A 26,921-nucleotide genomic window follows, 5' to 3' on the forward strand; every position below is an offset into this window, starting at 1 on the left:
TGGCCAGCAGGTGGCTGGGTTGTACCACACGTACACAGCTGCAGAGAGGTGCGAAGAGCTCCATATGGCTTCAGTGCAAACCAGTTTTCTTCCTTTGCCCAAAAATGAAATACTTATTTACAAATTTAATTAGGTAGCTGAATACAAGTTTTTAAAAACTGTTAAATGCAATACTGTAAATTGTGAAATGACACACCAGCCATTGTTCAGCCAACACATCAGAAAAAACACAAATGATTTGCTACTATTGAAAAAAAAAAAAAAAAATCTGTGGTAAGTAGTCCTTTTGGAGGAGAGTTAGTAACCTTCCGACACCTCTCAGGGAAGTCAGCAGAACCACCTCCTTCTTTTAGCAGGACCGTATCATTCTTAGTTGAACAGCAAAAAGATCAGAAGCTCTACATAAAGCGCTAAGTTTTGACCTCATCACACTTCATAAATTAAGCAGGATCAGGCCAGGAATCCCTGAAGTCCATCAGGTAACCAGTACAGGCCTGGTAACAAGGGTATACGGGGTATATAGCAAGCAAATCCTGAGCAGTTACCAAGCAAATCCAGCTGTAACTGTGCTGTGCTACTGTGTAGGTGGTAATTTTCAGCCAAGACACCCATCCTCATCACCGGTGGCCAGATGACTCCATGGCACTTTGACAAGTGCAGACAGTTGCTCCAGTGGCTCCTCAGCATTTCAGTAATGAAAATCTTCTTTGCTCATTATCTGCTGTAATTCTAGCCAAACACGGTCCTCTTCTGCTACCTAACTGCTCGTTAGCACAGTCATATGCTGTTTTCGCGGTTGCTGGCTTTTCAGCACACTGGACCACGACACACTTAAGAAGGATTGAGGAGAAGAAAAATAATCAGCACTTCAGTGAAGGAATGTTGTCAACATCAGGGACCCTGCCATGACTGTACGTTCCACTTGCTGAAATGTTCAGTCAACAGCAATCTTGGATGTGGATATGTTTTCAGTAGGAAGAGGAAGCCAAACTCTCTATTATAAAAGCAGGAAGTCAATTCATGTCTCTCCGCTTTCCAATTCAAAGCTATTGGAATTCCTGAAGCACAACTGGAAATATATGAGCATGTTTCACTACCAGGAATCTCCTTTCCAAAGGCACTTCCCAAACTGTCATCACACAATAAAAAAATTAAGTGATAAAACTTCAAAACCTAACATAGTTCAGCTATTTTCATGACCCTTCTACTTCCAAAATGATTTAAACTTGCTCTGGAAAGTAGGGATGATAAAGCTAAAGGAATGTCAAACTTTCAAAACCACACTGCTGTCATAAGAATATTTAAACAAATGCATAGACACTATTTTTAACAACTTTATTGGTTTAATAAATGTCGTTGTAAAAAATTAGTCTCTGGAACATCATAAGAGCAAGAATTACACTATAATTATATTTTGTTTACTATATTTTAGCAGAGGGGGCACAATTGACTGTTTTTCCAGAAAATAAACATTCTCAAAATCTGAAATAGATACTGATTTTAAAAAGCAGCACAATAATATTCCTTGTGTCACAGCAAGAGCCAGAAATACAAGTCTCTCATTTTTTCTCCCCTTCATTTGGACCAGAGGGTGACAGCACTATACTGACAAAGCTTATTTTTGCATTTCTACACTGCCTAACTGCAATTCTTTACAAAACACCTTCAGAATAACAGCAGTAAAACCAGAAGGATAAGAAAGTATCTGAAAGGCTCAGTGGCTTAATACTTTCAACCACACTAAGAAATGGCTGAACCTGTGAGGGGAACTTCCATCCCAGTACAAATGTATGAGTCAAAATCAAAACCCATTCCGAGCAAGGTAGTCACGTTTTTCGCTCCTTGAAGAAGTCTGTTCCTTTCAACTCTTCTGGTAGATAGTCCTGCTCTACAGGTTCCTTGTACATGGGGTTATATTTATAGCCTTTACCATAGCCCAAGTTCTTCATGAGCCTCGTTGGGGCATTTCTCAGGTGCAGCGGCACAGGCGGCAGAGGTCCCGTGTGCATTCTCAGACATTCTTTGACATTGCTGTATGCCCTGTATACCTCTATAGACTTTGGTGCTCTGGCAAAGTACACTACACATTGTGCTAGAATGACCTAGAAACAAGAAAAGGGAAAATGTTAAATGACTTCTTTTGAGCTCTTTGGGAAAAGGTCTGTTATTCAGGTTGTTTGTGCAGCATGACAAGGATTATGTTTTTAAACTGACCTCTGCCTGCTACTATAGTATGAATATTATTATTTAACAACAACACAGCTCTTCAAGATTTGCCCTACTAGAAAGGAATAGCTATTTTAGAATAACAGAATATATTGTTTTATTTATAACAGAGAGAAAAAAAAATGGACAGAGCAAAATGACGTTAGTTCACATACCACATTTTAACAATAAATAAGCAGTGAATTTTATTTCAAATTACAACATCTATTTTAAGAGCTACGATGTTCTCTTACATGTCAAAGAAGGGATGTGCTGAATGAACAAGTAACTAAATTTGCCTTGTCCTTGCAATCTATTTCTTTTTATAATTACAGATAGGTTTTACAGTTTGCAGTACTTTCAAATCAGTGAATTAATGAAGCCTTTACCTCACATTCTGGCATTCCAATAAAGTGACAGCCTTGATAAGCAGCAACTGCTTGTGTTAAAGCCAGAGGATCTGCCAGCCCTACAAAAAGGGATCAGATAAAAGCAGGTTAAAGTCAGTTTACTTTAGTTACTGTCTCTCTTCCCGCCCCCCCGTAAGATGGAAGGTTATCCATGCGTATTTCAAAGTTGCCTTCTCAGATGTTGGAACTTCCAGTACAATACTTTGCAGTACATAAGATATACTCCCTCCATCCACAGCCTTCCTTCTTCTGTTCTCCCCGCCCGGCAAATTGTGGGGTATTATTTTCAGACTGAACCTGTTGCCACACGGTGGCAGCCTGAGCAGCAGCTGCCCGTTTATGATTCACTTACTTTTTGGAATTGAGAAAGAAACGGGGAAATATTGCTATATAGACATAGCTTCCCCAGATCTCATAACTCTTCACCCATCACGTATGTGCTAAAAATGTTGCTGCATCTGTTACTTTGGATAAGTCAATCAAGATGCCTTACAACAAGGGAGCCAGCTATCAAATCTGAAGTTTGCAAGTCAGGGTAGGCATTCACCTTCCAGAGTCATTAAAAAACAGGCATCCCTGAAGTACACATTCTCTGTGTCACAAGTTTACTGGTGACCTACAATCACCAGAGTTTAAAAGAATCCATATCAATACACTGCCAAAACCTGACCTCAAAAATATTTGTTTCTCCTGCAATAGGTAATCATCACAATGACACCACATGTATGTCTCTGTCTGCATACACAAAGTTTTTGTTGGATGTGAAGCATTTCAGTATTTTGTACCTATTTTGCATATAGCAGTTTTGGGGCTGCTTTTTTTCTCAAACGTCAAATTTTTGGAAACCAGAAGTCTGGCAGATCTTCATTCAACATAATATCCCAACATGAAATATTGTAAATACTGACCTATATCTTCACTTGCAAACCTCACCAGCCTCCTTGCCACATAGAGTGGATCCTCACCACCTTCAAGCATTCGAGCAAGCCAGTAAAGGGAAGCGTTTTCATCTGAGCCTCTCATAGACTTATGCAGGGCAGAGATGCAATTGTAATGTTCTTCTCCTATTTAGAATGGGGGAGAAGAGATACAGAAAGCCGTTACGAGAGAATTAAGTGGAATGCATCTAAGGGAACAGAATATATTTTATTACATCGCAGCAGGTAAACTTAACCTGCTTTTTCAAGTTCTTTTTATGTATACGTGATTATGGTGTTCATTAATGTTGTCAACATCTTCATGCTTTGCCACATGGACCATTCCACTAACTCCATAAGCATAACAGAGCAACTGCAGATGAAAAGGAGGGTGTTTCTTTAAACATTGCAAAGCAAGCAATTTGGTTTTGGTACCCTAATGACCTTTCCTTCAAAAGAAAAAAAAATATGGATATTTTAAGCAGTTAGGAAGAAGACTCTATATAAATATCTCCTAATTGACAAAGAGTAAAGTATGAGCACATACAAACCACTGACCATTGCTTTTGGACACGCACACAACCCTGAGAAGGCAACAAAAGAATCGGAGAAACCCAGTACTACACACTAGTGATATTTTAGAAAAAGAAATTTCACATAAACTAAAACTTGAAAATAAAGTGTGCAGTAAATCAAACACGAGTTTGTTGTATTAGGGGGAAAAAAGGAAACCTTGCTGTGGATATACAATGATGGCACATTACACAATCTGGAGGAAACAGGATTGCAGCACACAACCCCGGCAAGCCCCTAAGAAATTTTGAGTTCAGTTGTGGACACCTGCACTACTGGAAGAGTCCTGAAAACTGTAAGCAGCTGAAACAAAAAACCCACAAACAAAAAACCCACAAACAAAACCTGAAATGCCAGACTGCTAAATAAGGAGTGGGAAGACTGAATGAATTACAAGGAATTTTTTTTTAACATTAAAAAGTTTAATACAAGATTAGATATGGACTCCAAGGAGAAACAAAGCCATTCCACAGATGATCTAGGGCTACAGTTAAAAATAGAGGGTCAACATTACGAACACTGAATGAGGCCCTTCCTGCTTGCAATTTTTCTCTGTGCAGCTAGTTTTGATTCTTATGCATTTCTTTTAATCAAACTTGTAAGAGTATTTTGCTGCAATATTATTGTTAAACTTTCCACATAATCTGCCTTTTTAAATTTTTTAAAGTGCCTGGCATTCCTTGGCTCACAGCTAAGTGTGTATTATAAAGGCAACTGGCTGCATGCACAGCCATCTGTTAATATTTCTCCTCTTTCTACGGCTAAAAGGAATTACAGCCCAAGGGCCGTATCAGAACACATCACCGTCACTTGTAGGCCCTACAAAATAAAAGGCCGCACACATGAGTTGGAAAACCAAAGCCCCCATACTGCTGGAATTGCTCCTTTCACAGCCAGCAAGACCTCCACCTCCCAGGTCAGAAACCGGGTCTATCTTCCTGCGTTGCTGCTCACGCTGCAGTGCAGTTCCATGGGGAATTCAATACACGCGCTGCCGGCGTATGCAGGCTGGCAGACAGCTATTTTTGCTAGGACTCCACACAAAGAGCCCTGTGGTATGCAGTCATTACTCCTGCCAACACAAACAGCGCGTCCGTGCTCCGTTGTAACACTTGACTTAGTAGCAATAAACCCAAGCAGCTGAACTCGCATCGTCCTCTTGGAAGAGGCGTCTCTTGGTCTCTTAAAAGTAAGGAAGACGGCCTTAAATATCTCCAGAGGTTGCACTTGCCTGGATTTTTTTGCTGGAGTGCTTTTATACACTGTTTGGGCTACTGTAAAGTGTCATACTTGGGGATACCAGCTGGAGAGGCGGAAGGAATCCAGCGGATAGGTTGGGACTAGAGATACATACCTGCAGGGGACTTCAGAGTACGCAGGCTGAGAAAGGCGACAGCTTTCTCCCTTTGTCGCCTTCCTCTCAAAGTTAAATGTTGGCTTTTGAGTCATCAACATAATGACATTACTTACACACCAGACTTGGACTTCTTCAGAAAAACTGTGCAGTTGTACTTTAAATGCAGTTTCAATTAAAGTTAAAATACAGTTACATGCATTGGAGAAAGAGGTTTTATGTTTCTTTTTAAAAAATACAGTTTACGTATATATTCTATGTGAGATACCAGGAGCAGTTTAAAAATATTAGACAGAACTTTTTACAGACCTTTATTTATTAGCTCTGTCTCTCAGGCTGGTTAGCCTACATATAGATTTTGGCCTTATGAATTCAGTGGAGAGACAGACACATGCCAACTTATCTATCACTGCTGTTCTGCATCCCAGATGCCTCTTGAAACCAAAACCCTAAAGAGTTTTTGGAATCAAAATACCTTTGCTCTATGCAGTTCCCACAAAGGCAAATACCCTTCCGAAGAGAAACAAGATGCTACACAAGAGGCTTTGTGGATGACGGCATTTTCTAGTGTCTAATGTATACAGATGCATAAATCCTGTTGATTTATGCCCCTAAAATGCTTTATGTGCTCATGAAGAGTTTCCCAGCTAATTTAAGAAGTTGATGTATTTGAAGTCTTATTGGTAGAAGACAGGGAAAAGGCCTCATTCACTGACCATAATTAACATCTGGACTTCTTAAGCAATCCCTATTTATAAGGTAGTGGGCAAAAATCAAATCACAGTCCCCATCTCAGATTATCTGCTGTCTTAGCCAAATGTAAACATCTACTGCTCATCGATAAAGGACAGAAGAAAGCCTTGGAAGAAAGACTAGAGCAACAGCATGGATAAAAAGACTTATCATTCTGGTCCAGCAGAAAACAATAAAGCTGGCAAAACCCATCATGGTGTGAGACACCTTCTCTTCCCTTCTCCATAGAAAAGAACAACCGTGTTCCAGATTACAGAATAAACTAACTTCAGCTTAACACATTCACAGTCTTTACCATAACTGAAGTTATGTTACCACATAGACAGCGAGACAAACTCCTGCAATTATTCTGATATTTATCTTTGGTATTTGCTATTAAGTCAGTGTTAGCAGAGAGACACAATATGTAAGAGAAAGAAGAGAAAAAATTTATTCACTGTCCATCTGCAGTTAAACTTTAATTAATTCGGTTGCTGCATCATTTTCTCCAAAAATCAAACTTTTAAAATCTGCAATTAAAAGCTAAAATACGACTAAATAGTTTGTTTCCTCTCACACCGAAAGGGCTGCAGGTGGCTGCTGGCAGTGAGATTTGACTAGAGCTGTTTCCTTGTCCTTCCAGCTAAAATGCAGAGATTATCTGCACAAAGATCTTGTCTTTACATGTCTGCACACCCATCAGAACAATAGCTTAATGACTGGATTATGAATAATTTCCTTCCTAGAGTACTTGATGAAAGTACATAAAAGAATGCTCAACTACATATATTTGGCAAATTTTGCAGAAGGTGACCAAAAATAAATAATTATGTAAAATCAAAATTCCACATTTACACAACTCTGATTGAACACTAATCGATTATTTGGTGCTTTCGACATGAACATGCTACACTCAAATGTATGCTGCTGCTATCATGATTAGACAGCATCGTGTCCCTCCACTTTATAAGGCTGAAGCAGCTTGTATTAGAGGATTGTAGATTTCACTACCACAATTGTGATTCAAAAAGAATTAGCTAAAACATGCTACAAAAATATCTTTACACAGCAACCTCTGTCCAGAAGCCCTTTGTACATAAAAGGACAAACAGCTGTCTCTACTATGGACAACAGTGAGACAGACAACTGAGACACAGACTACTCCACAGAAGAGAGAAATTTTGTAAAGGCATGCACTCGGGCAACCTGCTACTGTGACAATCTCTGTGGCAGGCTCTTTGGCATTCACACAATCAAGAAAAAGAGAATTTTCACCGCTCTCACCTCTCTGAAAATCTGACCAAAAAAACAAACAAACAAAAAAAACCAACCAAAACCAACCAAACAAAAAAACCCAACAAAACAAACCCTACAGAGAGCTCAAAAGATTTCTGTCACGGAAAAGGGGCTGACACATGCTACCTAGATTTGACACAAGCCTCAGGAAGAGGCACTCTGTGCCACCTCTAACAGAACAAATAGGCGTAGGAGGGCGGGGAGCAATGGACACAGCCAAGAGTTCTACGTGACAGTGGCCACAAGGCGACAGCAAACACACAAGAGACCTACATGGCGCAAGAGACTCACATCAGTAAACTGCTCAGATTTTCCGCTTCCTCCTAATCATGACTTCTTCCTGCCACAGACCCCATAAAATTTTTCTTCTCCCTCCCCCAGCCTACCCTCGACTTCTCAGCTGCCATATCAATATCTGCCCAGCTGACTTTTTCCTGACAATGAGCCATCATCTCCTCTTTGTAGCAAGAAGGCTGCAAGCAGACATATACTTTACAAACAACCTCGAGAAATTCGTCATCACAGGTTTTGAGTAGTGACAGTTAATTGAGCATATCAGATACAGTGGCAAAACAAAAATCCATCAGTTCTCCAAATACTGCTTGGCATAATCGTTTGATACTATACTGTATGGTGATTCAAGTATTGCTGAAGAACTAGCATATGCATTTAAGGGGATTCACCTCATCTTTAACATTCACTCTCTGATTTTTAACCCTCTCACGTAAAATGGTACAGTGGCCAACTATTGTGATGCCTGACATTGCCAAGTCACAAATTTAGCAAGAGTGGTTATCACATTAGGAAGCCTTAAATGGAATTAGATTTATGTGACCTGCCCTAAAAGCAAGCTACAAAATTCATTACCTTAAAAAGCAACTCTAAAAACAAAGCAAACTGCTCATGTTTTCACATAACATAGCGTTGTGAATGTGAACATTTCCAAGACTTTCAAAGGAGTAAAAGTGCAATGTAAGACTTCCAGCCTCCCAAGAACAAATCTTCTCATCAAAATACTTCTCCCTCTTCACGTTGCAACCCTCTTAGAAGATAGTATTTTAAAAATCTTAAAGAATAAATAATTTTATCATGCGACTGTTCGCAGGGCAGCAAATGTGTGTCTCGGGTAACCTACACTTCCTAAGCGGTAAGAGGAAATCCTGTTTAGAAGGAATTTCTGGGTGAGCCTGCTACGCTGTAAAGGAAAAGTAATTTTTAGGCCAAATTTCAGTACAATCACTGTTTCACCAGAGCAACTAGCATAGAAGGGGGAGAAGAAACAGAAATTGTAGAGGCTATCAGCTCTTGAGAATGCTGCATCTCAGAAACCCTATCAGGTACTCACCTGCTCGGTCATACAGGATGTGAGATCGCTGCAGCCCTTCCTTTACGTGCTCTTCTGTTATCACAATGCCATCTGCAGAACCACCTTTGGTCATATCCACAGGAGTGGTCTTCCCCACTGCTAATCTGGCCTGAACTGCTAACTGGAGCCCATTCAGTCCAGTCCTTGCATCACCGTCGCAAAGGTAGGCTAGGGTATGTAGCGCTTTCTCCTCTATGTACACCGGGAATCTGCAACACAGTAACCGTACACTGTTAGCCCCCATCACGCTCCTCTCCTTGCGTATTATACTAGAGATGGCAGTTGTTTACAAAGTTTGAGAGGCAGACGGGTTTTAAGTATTGTTCTTAACTCATTCTGTCATGACTAAGCATTACAGAGCCTGGGAGAACACTGTGGGACCCCACCCCTCCTCCTCCTGCCCCAATGCCTATTAAATACAATTGCACATGAAAAAGGTAGGGCGTGAGCTCTCATCTTAACCCCCTTATTCTTCCTCATCTCATTAAGTTCAATGGAAACAGAGTACAATTCTGGCACAGCCAGTTGAACTTCACAAGGTTCTACTCCATCAGCATTTCACAGCTAGCACATCAAATTCCTTGTTGGAAGGACAATGAAAAGGTAAGAAGCTATCCAAATGCACGTGAGAGAACATAGGGAGGTATAAAGTAATTAACATGAGGTTTTAAACTAACTACCAACAATAAGAGCTGCTATCAGATGTTCTTTTAAAAGCAACAATTGGAAGGATTGTTTACGTTGTAAAGATACATGCATCCTACGTTCTTTTTTTTTTTTAAATTGTAACAGGTATTACAACTTAGTCACTGGGGTACAAAAAATATCTTACAAGAAAGAAAAGGCACCCCAGTGCATGCAAGTCACTGTTCTTGCCGTCTACTACTCCAAGTGTGCCAGGACTATACAAACGTATGAAAAAGGCCAAACTCCAGTGAACACACAATCTAAATGAACAGGACGGGATTTGAGAAATGCAGCAACAGATCTGCTGAGATCTCACAGCGGGTCTATGAAAAATCTGGGAAAGTAACAAAGTCCTCCAGCTCTTTCTCCAGGTTTTCATCTGCTGGGCTGCAGTCCCCACTGTCGGGGCGCATGCAAACCAACTCGCCTCTGCACATTTCATATTCATACTGCTGACGATTTGACCCTCAAACTTTACTTATGTAGACAAGGTAACAGCTAAGGTGTTCACCAGGCAGAGAGTACAACTGATTTGATTTGGCAACAGCAGCTAGCGGAGTTAACGCATAGCATAAGTAATGGCCCTAACTTAGCCTTTTCTAGTAACTGGACTGAAAATGAAGAGTGACACGTATCAGTGGGGATTAACGCACAGAGCTTGGCGTGAGAGGCAATTTCTTGTGAAGCCCTTGTGTGCCAAATAATTAAGGATTCATAACAGCCCTGCACTTCCTTCACCAGAAAGATTTATTACTGTTATTACCAGTGGTGTACAAAAAGGCAATGACAGGGTTCCCAGACACATGTATCCACCAATCTGCATTACTTGCCTCCTCTTCCTCCTTGCAAACCCACTTTGCACTTGTCACACAAAAGAAAAAGACAGTAGGTGCTGGAAAAACTTTGACAGCCGGTATTTGAGCCCTCTCATGCCCACACTTAAGAGGGAAAAGCTTGTAGAGCTGCAGTCCTAATCCACAGCACTGCAAGCAAAGGCCAACAAACGTCTTCTAGGGCCATAACCCATGCTGTAGACAGCAGGCAGCAGTAATCGCCTCCTGTGGGAAAAATATACCTATCTATACACCTATATATGCATCTTGTCATATTTTTATTTCCATCTCCTTATTTCTCGTGTATTTAATAAAGCTAGGAAAAAAAAAATTAATGTGCACACACAGTGGAACTCCAAAATAACTGCACTTTCTCCAAGGTGTTTCAAACGCCTTCTTCGTGTTTGAACGGGGAAGCACAAGAACATAACAGCAGAGGGACTTATTCAGTCAAGTACCTCATACATCAAATTCCTTGAAAATCAGGGAGCAACGTTCACCCCTCAGCACTACAGATGAGCACCAGATTTTTCTATAGGCAATGAAAGAAGCCAGCAAAGAAAGCAAAAGCTATTTTTAAAAAACCAGCAGGCACTACACACAGATGTCCTGCTGCTAATACCTGTATCAACAGGGAACAAAAACAAATACGCTGCACACTAAGCAAACACTTTGGATACACCAGCAGGGCAGACTGAAGAGAAGGTTTCACCTGCAAGGACTAAGCTCTTTGCCTGCTGCTTGCAGAGAAGAACACCATGCGCTTGAGGCCTCCTCACACTGATACCCACAACCACACCCAGCGACTGTAAGTGGAGGCAAAGTGTTGAGAGCTGTTTGCACAGCATATTGATGACCGTCACCGATGGAAAAATCCCATAATGCTCCCCTGTTCCATGATCTCAGCTCCATTCACACTCAGTGTTTCAAAATAACAACATTTTATACTCAGAATAACTGAATTCAGTTATTTTTTTCTGAGGAATTAAAATCTTAAATTCTGTTTTTTTGATGATTTAACTTCACTAGGCAGGAGCCTAATTTCAATATCAGGATGACAATTATTTCAGTACCTTGTATTTTGGCTTGCAAAAGACACTCACTGTATTTTACAGTTCTAAGCCCACCCTGCCTTCAGAAGCTCAAGTGCCCTACAGCCTTCCACTTTACCCAACTTCTGCACACCCCAGAACTGCAAGGCAGAATAACTCCCATGCTTTCTGACGTCTTCCCAAGCTCCTGATCCTCTTGCAGATGGGCAATCTCATATTTTTTTCACTCTCCAGAATTAACACTGAACACCCACCGGATGCCAGTGCTCAATGTTGGTACCTTGTAACCGATGATACTTGGAGACAAAAACATAAACAAGCCAAAAGGGGCACCCTGGGATCCATCACTCACTGAGCTGGAGGTGATATACTAGCTTAAGGAATGGAAAACTACCACCACAGGATAATAAATCCTTCTTCCCATTTCTCCTTATCTCCATACCCTCAAGACAGTTTGTGCCAAGAACCAACATGAAACATATGATGAACTACCCATAAAACCTGTACAACACCGCAGCATTTGATCCAATGACAAGAGGGTGTAAGCAATATCAGAGAGTAAATACAAGGAAGTCCAAGCAAGGAGAACCTGTATAATGAAAGATTTAAAAGTAATTGAGCAGAACACGAGATAAAGTACCCATTGCTTCTTTCACATATAGATCAGTACTTTCTCACTTTCTCAGTGCAATTATTCTCGCTGTGCTCACTCCTTGACAGATTGCAACACTTTTACAGGCAAAGATAGTTCTTCATCTGAAATACTGCAGTATGATATGCATTGCTCACTGCCTCACAGCATCGTCTTTGAATGTCGTCTCTCATCCCAGCAACTCTATTTCCTGTAAGGAAATCAGATGGATGTTCCAAGAAGGGAATAAATTTCAAAAAGGTATGGAACACTGAAGATCCAGAGGATGCCCATCTTCAACATTGTGATTTACAAACCAGTGAATTCAAAACCTGTCAGTACTTGTAATACAGCCACTAACAAGCTGAACTGCATGATGTCTGGGCTTGCCAACAGGAAACTGGGGATCCTTTCATTTCCTGCAGCTGTGCGCCTTCTGTGCTATCTAACTTCAAATACATTAATCCACCATCCAGTTTACTGTCTGACTTCAATTAGAGATACCACTCTGAGGGCAGCACTTGAATGATAAAAATAAAACGCCAAGAAAGAATTTGATTTCCTCCATCACTGATGCAGTGCAAGTGTAGTGTTATCAGTGTACACCTGGAACAGTTTTTGCTATTACTGAAACAGAGTAAACTGCAGAAAGCACAAGGAAGTTTCAGCAATATAAAGTGTCTTGAACGTTGACTTCTCCTTACTTTTCTTCTTCACGAGTATATTTCTTCCTTTCACGTTCCCCTGTCTTTCAGCTTAATTTACTGCAGGCTTTAAGAGGCACAATTTGATGGCAGTAAAGTTGATGAAAATATAACACAAAGCACATCTTATCCTAAAGAAACACATTGACTAATATAAAAACTGTCAAAGAAGTTTTATGAGCGTGATGACATGACAAAGAAAAAGATACCAAGGTAGGTAACAACTGCTAGTTCTATTTCAGCTTTACAGCAAGAAAAGGCCACAGCGGGATGGAAGAGAAGCCAGGTGACCTAACCTTATCAGAAACCTGCAGCAATGGTGGAAGCAAGATGAGAAAAAGCCACCAAGAAAATTTAAGGAAACAGACTCGGGTAGAGCACACTTTACTTCTGATGACTGCTGCACATGCACGGAGTGCAGAGAAGATGAATTGAATTGAATTGAATCACTCAGCGATGGCTGTATGCTCATTGCATGGAGAAGATGCCTGTAGAGACTAAGGAACATTCACCCTCACCTTATTCCTCAAGGTAACAGGAGAGACCACAAAGAACCATCCTCTTCTTCAAAGTCTCACAGAGGTCAGCCATCATGTCAGACAGGTGATGTGATACCAAGACCACCTGATAAACTGAGGCCAAGCAGCACATGCAGGACTTCATACTGCACTTCCGTGGTTTGGGAAGGGAGACTCAAAGGGAAAATGAAATCCAAAATTCAATATACACATTTCTTGTGCCTTCTGGCTAGATCTCTGCAGCATTTTCGAAGTGGGCATGCCCCACATTTGGGGACATGCTGCCTTACAGCTCCTTTTCCAACTCTGGAACAAAGGTGAGCACAGTGAACAACCAATTCAACTGTAATTGGTGAGTTTCACTTATTCCTCAGGACAGCATGAACACTGATACCTGCCTGCAAGTAATGACAGCCCTGCTTCATAGAGGCAGAGAAGTGAAGAGGCAAAAGACGAGACATGGCTGCTCCTGCAGAGCAGTAGGTGCAGAGGAAATGAAGGAGCAGAAATGGTATGGACAGCGCAACAAGAAGGAATTACCAAGGAGACCAAAACCAGAACTACAGTCAAGGGCAGGATGGCTTATAAAAAGCCAAACTCATCAGCAACAGTATGTATCAACTACAGACCAGAACCAGACAGCGGCAGGAAAGACAAGAAAGACTTAACACACAACTGCAACAAATGCTCTTAAGTTCTGAACCCCATTTTTGTTTTTAAATGCTTGGCTCCCACATTAGCCATGGGAGTGGGGCTCGCTCTCTCCATGGATAGATTTCTGAAACAGTCTGCCTGCCAGACTTCTTTCAGTTTGATGAAGCACCACACCGTGCTGTTTAAATCATCCATAGCTAACGGAAGGTTACAGATACGGAGAGTCTAGCGAAACCCAAACCCAAACAACTGCAGCTGCAACTATGCCTTGTACTTTAATCCTGTACAGAAAGGAAAGTCTCTGAACCCCAGGCAGGGTGTAGCCACAACCACAGCTGTGCCATTACATTAAGGCTGACATGCAGTACTGCCCTCTCTTCTAAAATTCACATTACTACAATATGTAAAAAGCTACAAATGAGTAAACCATGAGGCAAGGTACCCTAAAAATAAAAAGGGAATAGCTTTTCTTCGCTGCCCTGACCTCAGCATTCAGGTTAGCGATTCTTAGCGCTTACATTCTGTGAGAAAGCTAAAGGACAAAGTCGATTCCCTCTCATTTATTTCATACGGAGTGCCTGCCCAATTACCATCATGTCAATACACTGTAAATTACTACGAGTACAGACAAGCATCAATGTGAAGGAACTGTAATAACTTGCATGAAAGTAGTGCAGTACCAAGTGTTATTCTTATTTGCCAGTTAGCCATTTCAGAAGGCAGAAAACATCGCTTATGGACAAATCTGGACCTTTGTTTTTTCCAAAACTCTCCCAAATGTTTAACGTGACTCTGTCTGGCTTGGACAACAAGGAGCAGAGAAAAACAAAGTCTATCTTAATACAATCTATTAACACCTCACAACAACAGTCCCCTCTCCCCACAGTATACCATAAAACATACCACAGCACTTATCCTGCAACTAAAGAGGAGTAGTATCCTCCCTGATCTTATAAAAAAAAAAATTCTCAGAAAACAACAAACCTTTGTTGGGCACTTACAAATTAATTTAAGAGGGGATGCCCCACACACCACTTAATGGTAACATGATGCTTTTACAACCAGTAACAACAAGTAACACACACTAGGACATGACAAAGACCCAGTTACAGGCTTCCACAGCAAATCCTCAGCAGCAGAACAGATTTAAATATCCTGAGAGGGTGAGTCAGGAGCTACAGATACAAGTATAAAACTCTCCTCCTAATCCAGACGGTGAGATTATGTTTTGGATGGAAAGAGCCAGTGCTTTGAATTCTCTCTCTCCTGTCACCCCCTACCATATGCTGCCACTTCTTTTCTTTACTATCAGAAGTGGCTAGGGTTTCTCTTCCCACCCACCAACTGCTTCATTCTCTCCCTGGCAGGCAGTCAATTCCTCGGGCTGTGTGCGTTAACACCCTGCAGCCCATAAAGTACTCACTCTGAGCTCTCGCTGCTGCTGCCAGTCGCAGAGCTGCCGTGCTGGTTGTCCTGGCCCAAAACCTGGACCCCTAAAGACCTGACGGCCCGCATCAGAATCGCCTCCATCGCTTCAACCGAGAGCTTCTCCAGGACGATCACCCGGCATCGGCTCAGAAGAGCGGCGTTGACTTGGAAGGAAGGGTTTTCTGTCGTCGCTCCTATCAGGGTCACCGTCCCACACTCAACGTGAGGAAGGAAAGTGTCCTGAGGATGGGAGGGAAGCAGAAAAAGCTGATCTCGATCAATGACAACCTGAAACATCCCGTGTGAGTAGGCTATGTTTTTCGTGTCTTGTGAGTCTTTGGGTTCCCTGTTGATATGACAAATAACCTCACTGACAAGGCAGCTCATCTGCTTAGCTATCTAAATGATTTAATTTCACACACACAACACGTTATGGGCTGTTCACCTTTATAACCTGTGCTTGCACTGAGAATGACCCTACCAGCTGAAAAGAAACAGTGTCAAAAATCTGCAAATTTTTAGTTTATTTATGTGAATTTGGTTTATTGCCTGGCAAACATAAGATATCATGAAATTGCCTTATCAAATATAACAAATAGTGAGGCTACTTCTAAATACTCTTTGAACCAATCTTTAGGGCTACAGTTCCCAAGATAATTCTATAGGATGGCTCAGAAAACTATAGGAAGATTGGAGTATGGTTTCATATAGAAACTGCAACCTGTAGTGCAGAATTCAAGCTTTCCATGGTATGACTATGGTATCTTTTTTTTTTTTTTTAATGGTACCATGGTCTCTTTTCTCGCAGAGAAGAGGGGAGAACATTAAACAAAACAAACACCCTAGGCACATCCACATTCCAGACCTTTTTAAAGGTAATAGAGAATGCTACCCCCGGGGAGGAGGCTGAAATGAAGATACGTACAGCAAATACTACTAACATGACTTTGCAGAAATAAAATTTCAGAAAAATGTCATATAAAGCCCGGCACATAAGTCAACTGTAAGTATAGCTCAGACTTTTATTTCAATCTCTGAATCACAATAATTAAACATTGATTGGAAGTTAGTTATGGAATTTAATTTTCATGTTTCTCCCTAATTAATCTACTAAAAACATTAACATTAAAATCAAAAGGCCAAAGTAAGCTATCATCTTGAGGCAAAGTGGGAAATTTTACAGAAGTGCTGACAAAGGCTTTTTCCAAAAAGCAACGTAGTACAATACCTGCTGAGATTTATTGAAACGATGGATCTCGTCAATAAAGAGGATGGTTTTTCTCTTGAAGAGTCTTTTTTCATTCTGGGCTTGGCTGATGACATCTCGAACATCATTTGTCTTGGCACTTGTGGCCGACAGTGTCACAAACCTCGTGCCATTCTTTTTGCTGCTGTTGGCTATGATGTGTGCCAGCGTAGTCTGAAACAGTAATAGGACAAAGCTTTGTAAAAATAGTTTTGGACACAGAAAGTACTCATTTGAAGGAAATATGTAAAGAACAAAGCTGTATGTTCTGGACATAGGGACAGTGTTGACAGTTTGTAGAGTAAGGTATTTTAGTTCATGCTATTCTAGCACATGGAAGACTTAAAAACTTCCTGCTAGAGGTAGCTGCCAATTCCACCGCTGCATTTCTAATGCCTGCACTTTTACATAACAGACCTATTCAGTCGCGATACTGAAAAGGCCAGCAAAGACAGCTGTCTCCTTTACCACGGAAGAAGAACTCTTCTGTCACAGAAGACGGGCTGACTGCAATTTGCTGTGCAGTTATTTTGTAGAGTATGTTAACGGATAAAGAGCTGGACTACTCTGAGACACCTGCAGGACAGTTTACGGTGCAACCACATTTAAGAAATAAAAAGCTATGATGCTGTTAATTAAAGGCTTTTCTATTTCCACTACACATAAAAATGAAATTAATCAGGAAGCAGGTTCTCTACAAAAGCATGAGAATGTTAGTACTGAAAAATTATATGTATACTTAGGAAAAGGTAACTCTTTAGATCTAAATGATCAACAGTAATCAAATGCTGGCCCAGGGAAGTAAAAGACAGCTGACTGAACAAAGTGTTGGCTGGTTTTAGTGAGCAGCTATGTTGTTCTTCTTTCCTTATAGACAACTGCTTCAAATCAGAATTTATTTATAGGGAATTTCTCTAAGCCTACCAAAGCACAGAAGCAACCTCTGGTACTACCTCCCAGGCAGATTCACTACACCTCAACACGTCACAGGCATAGTTTTCAGACTTTCCTTCACAACCCTTGGTAAAGGCAGGTGTATCTGCATGTCTGAAGCAGAGTGTATCTCTGTTTGAAAGTACTGCTAGAGAAAAACAGGTGATTCTTCCATCGAGCTCACTCTTCTATTAAAGGACCCCAAGGAGACTGACAACAGGAGAGCCTCAGCAGATGAGGAGTGGGACAGGTGCCGACAAAACCGCTTCAGAAGATATTCCAAGTACTGAGGTTAAAGCAGCAGGTGCTGCCAACCCGATCCTCTTGCAGGGAGGCTGCAGAAGCAACCACCTACCACACGGCTACCAGTGGTGTTGGCAGGACCTCACTCACTACACTAACAGCACCGCCCTGTCTCTTTAATGGATCTTCTTGTCCCTGAAATGGCAACCAGCCCAAGATGGGAAAGGGGAGGCTAAGGGGAAGGATGTATCACTATTTATGTTTGCTTTAGTTTTAGTAAGGGCTTCCTGATTGTCTTCAGAAGAGGTGTCATTTCACGTCCTGATACAAGACTTGCATCCCATGTCAGATCCTCTCTCGCCCCCATGGAGCTCAAAGCACCAGCCCCTCCCCGCCTCATATTGCTGCAGAAGACTGGAAAGGCATGCTGGAAAGTGTGTACAGAAATCAGGAAGATCTGGGAAACCAAAAAACGAAAGTGAAACTACCTTTGAAACTAAGCTAACAAAATAAAACCAAAGTTAGTGTTTCCTCACAAAAGGGCCTTGATTCAGAATGTGCCTTCAGAGGAGGGACCCATGCCTTAAAAATCAGTGAAAGCATGGAAACCCTCAATACATCACATTTGAGGATGAAAAAGGAAAAATGTATCTCTTCCTTCTCTAAAAGTGGCAGGAGGGGCAGGGAATCAAGCGGCTATTCTTCTTGTAGCTCCACTTGAACTGGTAGCTCATACTGCATCCTGGCCCTCACTCACCAGGTCACAGATAGTTTTGTTGTTTAAAAAAAAGCAGCGAGGAATTGTTTTTAAACACACGCACAGGAGCCCATATTTCTATCCTTAATTTAGGAAAAAACAACACAAATAGATTTGTTTGAAAGTTACTATTAGACCAAGAATCTACCTGAAAACTGCTGCACAGCTCTCAGCTAGCATGTACCTCTCCTGCTCTGCCAACTTCTGGGTCAACAAAGGTTGTAATAAGAATAACATACATTGCCTTTCAAAAGCAGTGCTCAACACGGACAGGCATGTTCATGGCCTCTTCCTTCTGTTCTGTGCAATCAATCATTTAGCAAGTCAAACTGCCCATCACAAAAAGGCTGAACTTTCCCCGTTCCCCTGAAAGCCTATTATTTCCCATAAGCTCAATTTTTTACACTGCTTTTTCTCCTACCACCTCAAGCAAAAGTCAGTAACATGCTACAGTGTTTTCTGCCTCTTTGTTACTATCAGGTTATAACCTAGGGAACATATAATCCAGTGGAGACTTAACTTAAGCAGGGTAGCCTAGGTATGAAGGCACTAGCACAGAAGAACTGACTAGTATGCTAAACTCCTAATTTCTCTCACTAAATTCAGGGGCAATGCATTTGAGGGATAAGAATAAAATTAAAAATCCGATATGGAATAAGGCAGACGAAAACACACTGAATATCCTTCATTATCTGAAATAAATTTTGAAGTAGGTTTGATTGTTACATTAGAAAAAAAGTCTTTTAATAGTGATACTGATGTTGCAATTTAATATGAATGAATGTGTCTGTATCAGAACCAGCATAATGAGCAGGAAGAGGAAATATAAACAAGTTAATATTCTGCTCCTTTTATTATACAGGTGTTTCTTCTTTAGATCATGTTTTTTTCTTATGGGGAGGAGCAGAAGTATTGTTTCCTATAAGTTAAGTAGTATTTACATCAATGAGAATAGGAGTGATCCTGCAAACTAACCTTTTGCTAACTTCACTAAAAATTATGCCTTACAAAGCTCACAGTACAATATCCTTGCCCCTTCCAGAAATTGTTCTCAGTTCTCTTCCATTATCCCACCTAACTGTCCAAACTCACACCTATCATCTCAAGTTTTATGCTGAAAATTGCAAGACCTTACTGACTTATCTGTTTAGACAGGCTAAAGAAGTGCCACCATAAGGCGCCATTCTGAGTCATGGAAATATATCCACCAATAAACTCATGAACCATTATTCACCAGTGAATAACACTTGCAACTTGAGCCTGTGGTCACTTATTTCCTGATCCATTACACAGAGAACAAACACTTAACTACCAAAACTCTCCTCCACTGTCCTGCAAATTTCTTCACGTCAGCCCAAACAAGAATATCCTTTTCCAAAGGCTGCAACCATCTGAGATTTACAAAAACCCACCAACCAAACTAGCCCACTCCCAGTAACTATGCTACCAGTTCTTCCAGGCCTTGATACGAGTTATGGATGAAATATAAGTAACCCACAAAGTGTGCTTGGCTCCACACACCTCTCACTGTCACAGCAGATAAGTCAATCAATCAGATTTGCTGTTTTGGTTAGCTGGATGTTTGTACTAGGAGAAAAGAATTTTCTGCATACTCACAAGTTTCCTTGACTGGGCAACTCTCTTTGAGTGTAACCTATTTCCCTGTTCTCTGCGCTGCCCCTAGTCAATGCAACCTCACACCCGTGGCTGGAAGAAAATAGTAAAAAGCAAGTACAAACTAAGCCTGTCCCATTGATGCTGATGTTCAATGACTAACATCACCCGCTTAGAAGTAAGGTGCTCTTTTCATTTTTGCACCTCTTTACCAGGCCATTAAACTATGCCCACTACGTTAGCTCACCAAAGCTCCTTCCAGGAATAAAGAGTGGTGCTGCCTAGCTCTCTTCAGAAAGTGGCATTGAAAAAATTGGGAAGAGATTAGCATATATGGTCAGATCATAGTCAAGAAGACTTCAGTCAAGAAGTTGACTGTGAAACCTAAGGTCATTCTTACCTCACTCTTGTGGAAGATCAGGTAGACCTTGTCTAGGAATCTGCCTATGGTTGCCTGTTCATGGAGACTTTCCTCATTCATTCCTAAATTGCATAAATTTAGCAAACCAGCTGTTGTAGATGTCAGTCACAGAAAACACATGGTCTCTCAGGTTACATCTATACTGTGTTCAGCAGACATGTCAGAGAGCTCCTGCAAGGTGTGCAGAACAGCTCACAGTCGTTCTGTTCCAGCCTCACAGCCCTTTTCACCTCTCACAGCCTTTTCATGAGGAGCTGACATTCACGCTACACTTTATGGGAGCACACTGGTGCCAGAGCTCTCCTTGTACCTGGACGGACCCTTCCAACATAGGTGCTTCTCCCAAAAGTCTGGAAGGTTGTATTGTCTGCCAGGCCATGTTCAGGTGACCAAAACAGATCTGGCACAGATCTGCACTAGTATATAGACTGCAGCACGGCATAGATTATTTCTGAGCAGGGATAATCTAGTTGGCATCTAGGCTTCCCCACCATGTGACTTTGCCGGTTTCTTCCAGGGCAAACCACAGCGTGAATTATGTTTGTGGCAGGGATGACAAAAGACTGACAGCCTAGTGCAAAACACAAGCCCAAGAGGCTAGCTACACCTATAGACTTGTAGGGTCTAAACTATGTTATCAGAGTTCTGAACTGGCATCCTGCTTTTTTCTGCTGCCCTCTGACCATGACTTTCCCCGTATTTTTGCCTCTTCCTTTATTCCGGCCAGGATTTCCGTATCTTTGCTTACATAGTGTTGCCATCAACAGCCTCTCCTCACCCTCAACCCTCCCTTTGAGGGCAGCAGGGCCACACTGTGGTTGACAAGCAGTCAGGAGAGGCCACGCTCAGTTTCACTGCTCTGAGTGAGACACCAACAGTGTGTCATCCTTGGATGACAGCCAGGGGAGCAGTTCCCTGGGATGCAGCTTAAAAAGCTGGGGTCTGTCCTACCCAGTGCTGCTGGGCTGAGCCCAAGCTACCACACTGCATCACAGGAGATGAGCTGGGCTGTGCCTAAAGGAAACTGACAGGACAGCAGATGAACATGGCCCAGGGACACTGTCTATAAACGCAATCAAAAGTGGCAGCAGTTGGCATTTATATAAGGGCAGATGCTATTCTTACCCATCTTGTTTGGTTCCTCACCCCCCAAATAGCCTACTGTGAGACTACTGGAGGAGTAAGGTGTCGCTGAACAACAGCCACAGCACGTGGTCTGCAGCACTTCCAGAATCCACGTCTGACCAAGCATAAACAGAGGCAAGGTCATTGCATAACATTTATTGAAATGGAGCTGTGCCTCCATTCCTGCATCCAGATCTGTCTCCTTATATTCCATCTGCTTTACAAAAACAATTGTATTTTCTCTTCCAGTTTCCTCTTCCTAGAAAGCTACCCTAAGTTATTCCTGATTTAGACTCGCATAAGCAAAATCAAGCACACTGTACTCAAAGACTTCTCCCAGGCAACTGCAAAGACAGACTCATTTTTCAGAGTCGTTCTGGACTTTCACTCTATGCTACTGTAAAAGACACCATGCGTTTTCAGTTAAAAATCTCATGGCAATCAATCAAAAGAACTCATTACTTCAGATGGTTCAAATCAGGCCCCAAACAGTATGAATAAGAGAAGATGAAATACACTTAAGTAATCAAATAGCCATTTAGGTAATCACTTGAATTAGCAAACCAGAAAATGCTGGAGGAAAGGGATGATAACTGCAGGGAGCAAAATATGTAAGTTGGACTTGCTGTCTGTGTTTCAATGTGTCATATAGCAAACTCTCAAATAAAACCAAAGAAAAGAAATACAAGGAAGTCCTAGAAATAAAACATAAACTCAGTGGATATTTGATAGAAACTTCAAAGATCACTTACTGGAGTTTTTAATGTTTTGCACTTATATCAACACGGCGTATTTTACCAGCAGATACGGACCCCGGAAAATGACGCATGACTGTTGTCTTGTCTTTTGTAGGGAGCAGGCTCCAAACACTGCCTACATTTTTCCTTGTTAAACAGCAAACTTAAGAGGGAATGTTTACTGTATTGAGATACAGAATGTTCAGGTTTATAAGGCTTAAACCGTATCTGTGGCAGCAAAATTATTTAGTGCTCAGGTTACGCTGTGTCCCCCTGCTAACTCTTTACTAAAATTGGTGCCCCATGGCAGACAAGCAAAAATCTAAATCCCTGTATTAAGGTGTCATAAATCACATTACGGCGTACTCGGATTACACTAAGATTCATACAGGCTTTTAAAAATTTGCATAGTCAGGATGAACAAGCTAACTGTTCCTAAGTTAATAACCATGGCATCTCTTTGAGGCAATATTTCTTCTTCTGGCCTGTGTCTGGTCAGCTACTTAAAAGCAGAAAATGTGTTCTTGTATTCAACACTTAATAGTTACAAAAGCAAAAACAAAAACAAAGAGTCAAAGCCTTTTCACCTAGAGCACCTTGGCTTCCTAAGAAACTAGGATGACGAAAGTACAGCGATCACGCTCATTTAAAATAAGACTCGATACAGATGGAAACTCAAAAGAAAATAATCTCACAACAGAAGTACCCTGATTTAGCCTTTTCAATTTTGATTGTGCTTCCTTGAATATTCAAGTGCAGCTGAGGCTGAAATCAACTTGGGCAGAGCAGTACAAAGCACATGAATTTTTACTCAGGTACCTAGCTTTATTACTTTCATGATAAAAATTTCTCCAAAAGTACTCTTGACCTACAATGTGAAATACTGCATTTATAGCAGTTTAATAGCCAAGATTATTCTCTTCTTGCTTAGAAAAAGTCTGTTTAACTACTACTTCTCATAAAGGTCCAGATTGATAAATAATACATAAATTAATTTGAAATTTGGCCCCAAGGATTAATTCCATCTCCAGTTATTTTATTTTTTTTTTTACTTAGTCCTGCTCTACTGTTTTCAAAAGACATATCGGCTAGCGTGGCATTTGGCTGTAGAAATGGAAGAAAACATAGATGGGCTGCAATAACCAGATTCCATGGGTAGCAGGAGTGTGAAGAGGTTTAAGGACTCTATGACCATCTTACACAGCACTTCTGAATTTAGACCAACATATCTAATTATACGCCTATTTTAGCACCTACCCTCTAATGTAAGGCTATTTTCTTTGATGGGCAGCGCTCAGCATGTGAGCTTGTTCCATTTGAAGCTACATAACGTGCAATTATTTCTTAGTATTTTTCCCACTGAAAAAGACTGTACTTAACAGAAGAAGTTTTTGATTATCAGTCCAACCAGGTCCTGGGGCAGTGAGAATACTTATTTCTCCTTCACAAGATCATTCAGGTTTCAAGCACTAAGTTATGTGATTCTTCATATAAAAAGAGAAATACGCTTCCTTTTCATCTGTGCATCCTCCACCTGCTTCAGGTTACTTGATCATGAAATGTTTTCTTAGACATGTTATATACATACAACCCAAATAGTAAGTGAATGAGGCAGGCAGGCAACCACAGGCTTCTTTTTCCATCTTTAGGGGGACTATTTTGCCTTGCACGTTAAATCTGTAAGGGCGGGAATTTAATAAAAAATATCCAAGTAAAGGATAGAACCTGGGGAAGAAGGCCTGAGATGAAACTACACTCTAGCACTGTCCTAGAAATATTGATAAGCACGGGTGAAGGGAAAAGTTCAACTTTTTGCAGTAGGAATTTCTGGTTCAGCCAGGAATGGATGGTCCATTAAGAGCTAGCTGAAAGCATGTAGCCTCAAAACTGTTTGTTGAGGAGTAACCTAGAAAGGAGATGAGCTGCCCAACACCTTAAGTATTCGGAGAGAGAAAATGTAACAGATATATTGTGGAACCGTTCCTTGATGGGGCAAAGGGCAGTCTTGAGGCAGGTCAGATGACTGATGAGCGGCAGAATTTAAACTCTGTGAGAAGCAAGCTTACTAAATACAACTCCACATAAGGCATATGAGTAAGGAAGATGGGCCACGGGAAAGGAGAGTGAAAGCTGTGTTATTACAGGCATGAAACAGATCACCCATTATTCAAAGACAGTCTTAGTACCACAAAAGGTTCCTAAAGAAGACCTGAAACACAAGCGTAAGTTATCACAAGCTCATGAAAAAGCATTTCCATAGCCAAAAAAGGTGGGTTCATCAGATCACAACCCTAAGGCCACTGAATTCAGTTCTAATTTCCAGAGACTGTGGCCTTTGCTTTGTTACCACTGTATTTGTAACAGTGCTTTTTTCTAAGGAGAAAGGGCTTCAAGAAAGAGATGCTGTTAACACAGATAACAAGAAACCAAAGGCGGAAGAGTATGAATAAATACAGAAGCAGGCCCCTGAACATGTTACTCATTCAATAAGGTGGATTCCTATTTACTAAATAATTCAGTTCTACTTCTCTCTCTGGCCATCTTGTTTCAGTCAATCCACCTCTCCTTTAATGAGTTTTTAGAAATAGCCCTTCTTTACCTTATCTCCTCGGATGTCTGTCTTTCTCATATTACCTTGTTATTTTAAGGAAAGTGGCAATTATTTAAGTTCACCAGCTGGTTCTTCTCAGGTGTATATTATCTAGCCCAAACAACCTGCTGCATCATTGCTAACAGTGTTCATCTATCAATTATTCTCATACCTGCTCCTTATTAACTGTGATTAACTGGCATTGTTATTCAAATACCATACATATCAAGCCTCTTTTTTATCTTCAAGTAAGTATGCTGAGAAGAGCAAGCTGCTGCTCTGTCCTTAACTTCTCTGCTAGCATAAATTCATTACCTGTTATTTTCCCTATCCCAGATTTCCCACACATACTCTCATGCATAATGAAGACATCTATCCATATATATAATATGCAAAACTTAGTGCTGTCCACAAGTTAGACTGACAGAGATAACCATGTATTTTGCTTGCTTAGCTTTGCCCCTCCCCCCCCCCCAAATCTGGAATACAAGGAAAAAGGACAAAATGAAGGTGAGTGCTTCCTCCTGACCACACCTGAGGCATTCAGTTGGTCCTTCCCTCCCTACAGCTGTGAATCCCTTCCCTGCTGTGCTGTAATTACAGTGCCTTTTGGGATTCTCCACGCTCAGCCTCTGGTATCTTAAAAGAAGAGCGAGCGTGCAGCAGTCAGATCCTGCAAAGACAGGGCAGTTTCAGAGGGCTTGTTTATAGGTGGGTGAGTGCCTGGCCACAACGTTAGCTCCCTTCCACGTCTGAGCTGCCTTCTGTCAGGGGCCAGAATTTGTGAGCTAAAGCAAACCCTACGCTAGTAACGTCAGTATTTCATGCCATCGACTAGACATTTTTACAGATTGTGTTTTGTTGCCGTTTTTAAGCTTCTCAGCTGCTGTGTTTTAGTTAACAGCTTTGGAGTTTACCAAATCTAAGTTACATGAAACCAACAAAGGTGTGCATAACCAAAGCGCAAGCTGCACGCAAGCTGCACGGAATGGGGTTGGTGGGGGTGGGCCACTTCTGTTTTATTCAGGAGGCAGGTTGTGTTTTTGTAATCCAAGTGAAAACTTGCAGGCATCTGCCAACATAAAGACATCACAGAAGAAGCCAAGAAAACAGGAAGAAAAAGAGTTCAGAAAAAATAAACAGGTCCCACCCCTGAAGTTCATCGCCCTCTGAAGCCACGTGAAAGGGAGCAGGGCCTGAACATCCAACCCGGGCCGCACGGTGGGCACCTGCGCCCGGTCGCCGCCGCCCGGGCCCGGGCGAGCCGCCCGCCGGCGGGGCCAGCCCAGGGCAAGGCGGGAGCGGCGGCGGGGCCCGGCGGCGCCACTCACCTTGCCGCAGCCCGGTGGCCCCCAGAGGATGAGGGAGGGGACTTCGTGGGACTCCAGCAGGGACCGCAGCAGGGTCTGGGCTCCCAGCACCCGCTCCTGCCCCACGTAATCCCCCAGGGTGTCCGGCCGCAGCCGCTCGGCCAGGGGCTTCCCCTCCAGCTTCTGCGCCAGCCTCGCCCCGCGCAGCGCCGCCCCGCTGCCCGCCGCTGCCGAGCCTCCGTCCTCCGGCTTCACGGCGGCCTCCTCCCGCCCCGCCCCGCTCCTCCTGCCGGCGGCTCCCGGGCTCTGCCCGCCGCCGCGGCCCTTGTGGAAGAGGGAGAAGACGGGGGAGGCGGCGGGCGGGCGGGCATCCTCCGGCTCCCCCTGCGCCTGGCTCCCCGGCGGGGCGGCGGCGAGGCGCGGCCGCTTGCAGGGGGGCGACGAGCCCGGCTCCGCCTCACCCTCCCGGGCCTGCAAGCACCGGTCCAGGTGCGAGTTGATGTGCGCGCCCGGCAGCTCCCGCAGGCACACGGGGCACTGCACCAGCGGCTCCTCCTCGGTTCCCTCCATCGGCTCCCGCCGCGG

The 26,921-nt window shown here is 42.2% G+C and overlaps 1 protein-coding gene across 1 annotated transcript; it reads right to left on the reverse strand.

Moving 5' to 3' along the window:
• Positions 1 to 1,826: 1,826 nt before the first annotated feature.
• WRNIP1 (WRN helicase interacting protein 1) lies at positions 1,827 to 26,921 on the reverse strand (the record flags this gene model as incomplete). The annotated part of the gene is made up of 7 exons (XM_082328430.1): positions 26,358 to 26,921; positions 16,589 to 16,780; positions 15,356 to 15,600; positions 8,833 to 9,062; positions 3,524 to 3,679; positions 2,595 to 2,674; positions 1,827 to 2,102 (listed from the first exon to the last, which is right to left on the reverse strand). Exons 1-7 carry the CDS (start codon positions 26,904 to 26,906, stop codon positions 1,827 to 1,829), a joined length of 1,728 nt encoding a protein of 575 aa, XP_082184556.1. The 5' UTR covers positions 26,907 to 26,921.

Source organism: Platalea leucorodia (assembly GCF_965183815.1).
Source record: "Platalea leucorodia genome assembly, chromosome: 1".
Taxonomy (NCBI): Eukaryota; Metazoa; Chordata; class Aves; order Pelecaniformes; family Threskiornithidae; genus Platalea; species Platalea leucorodia.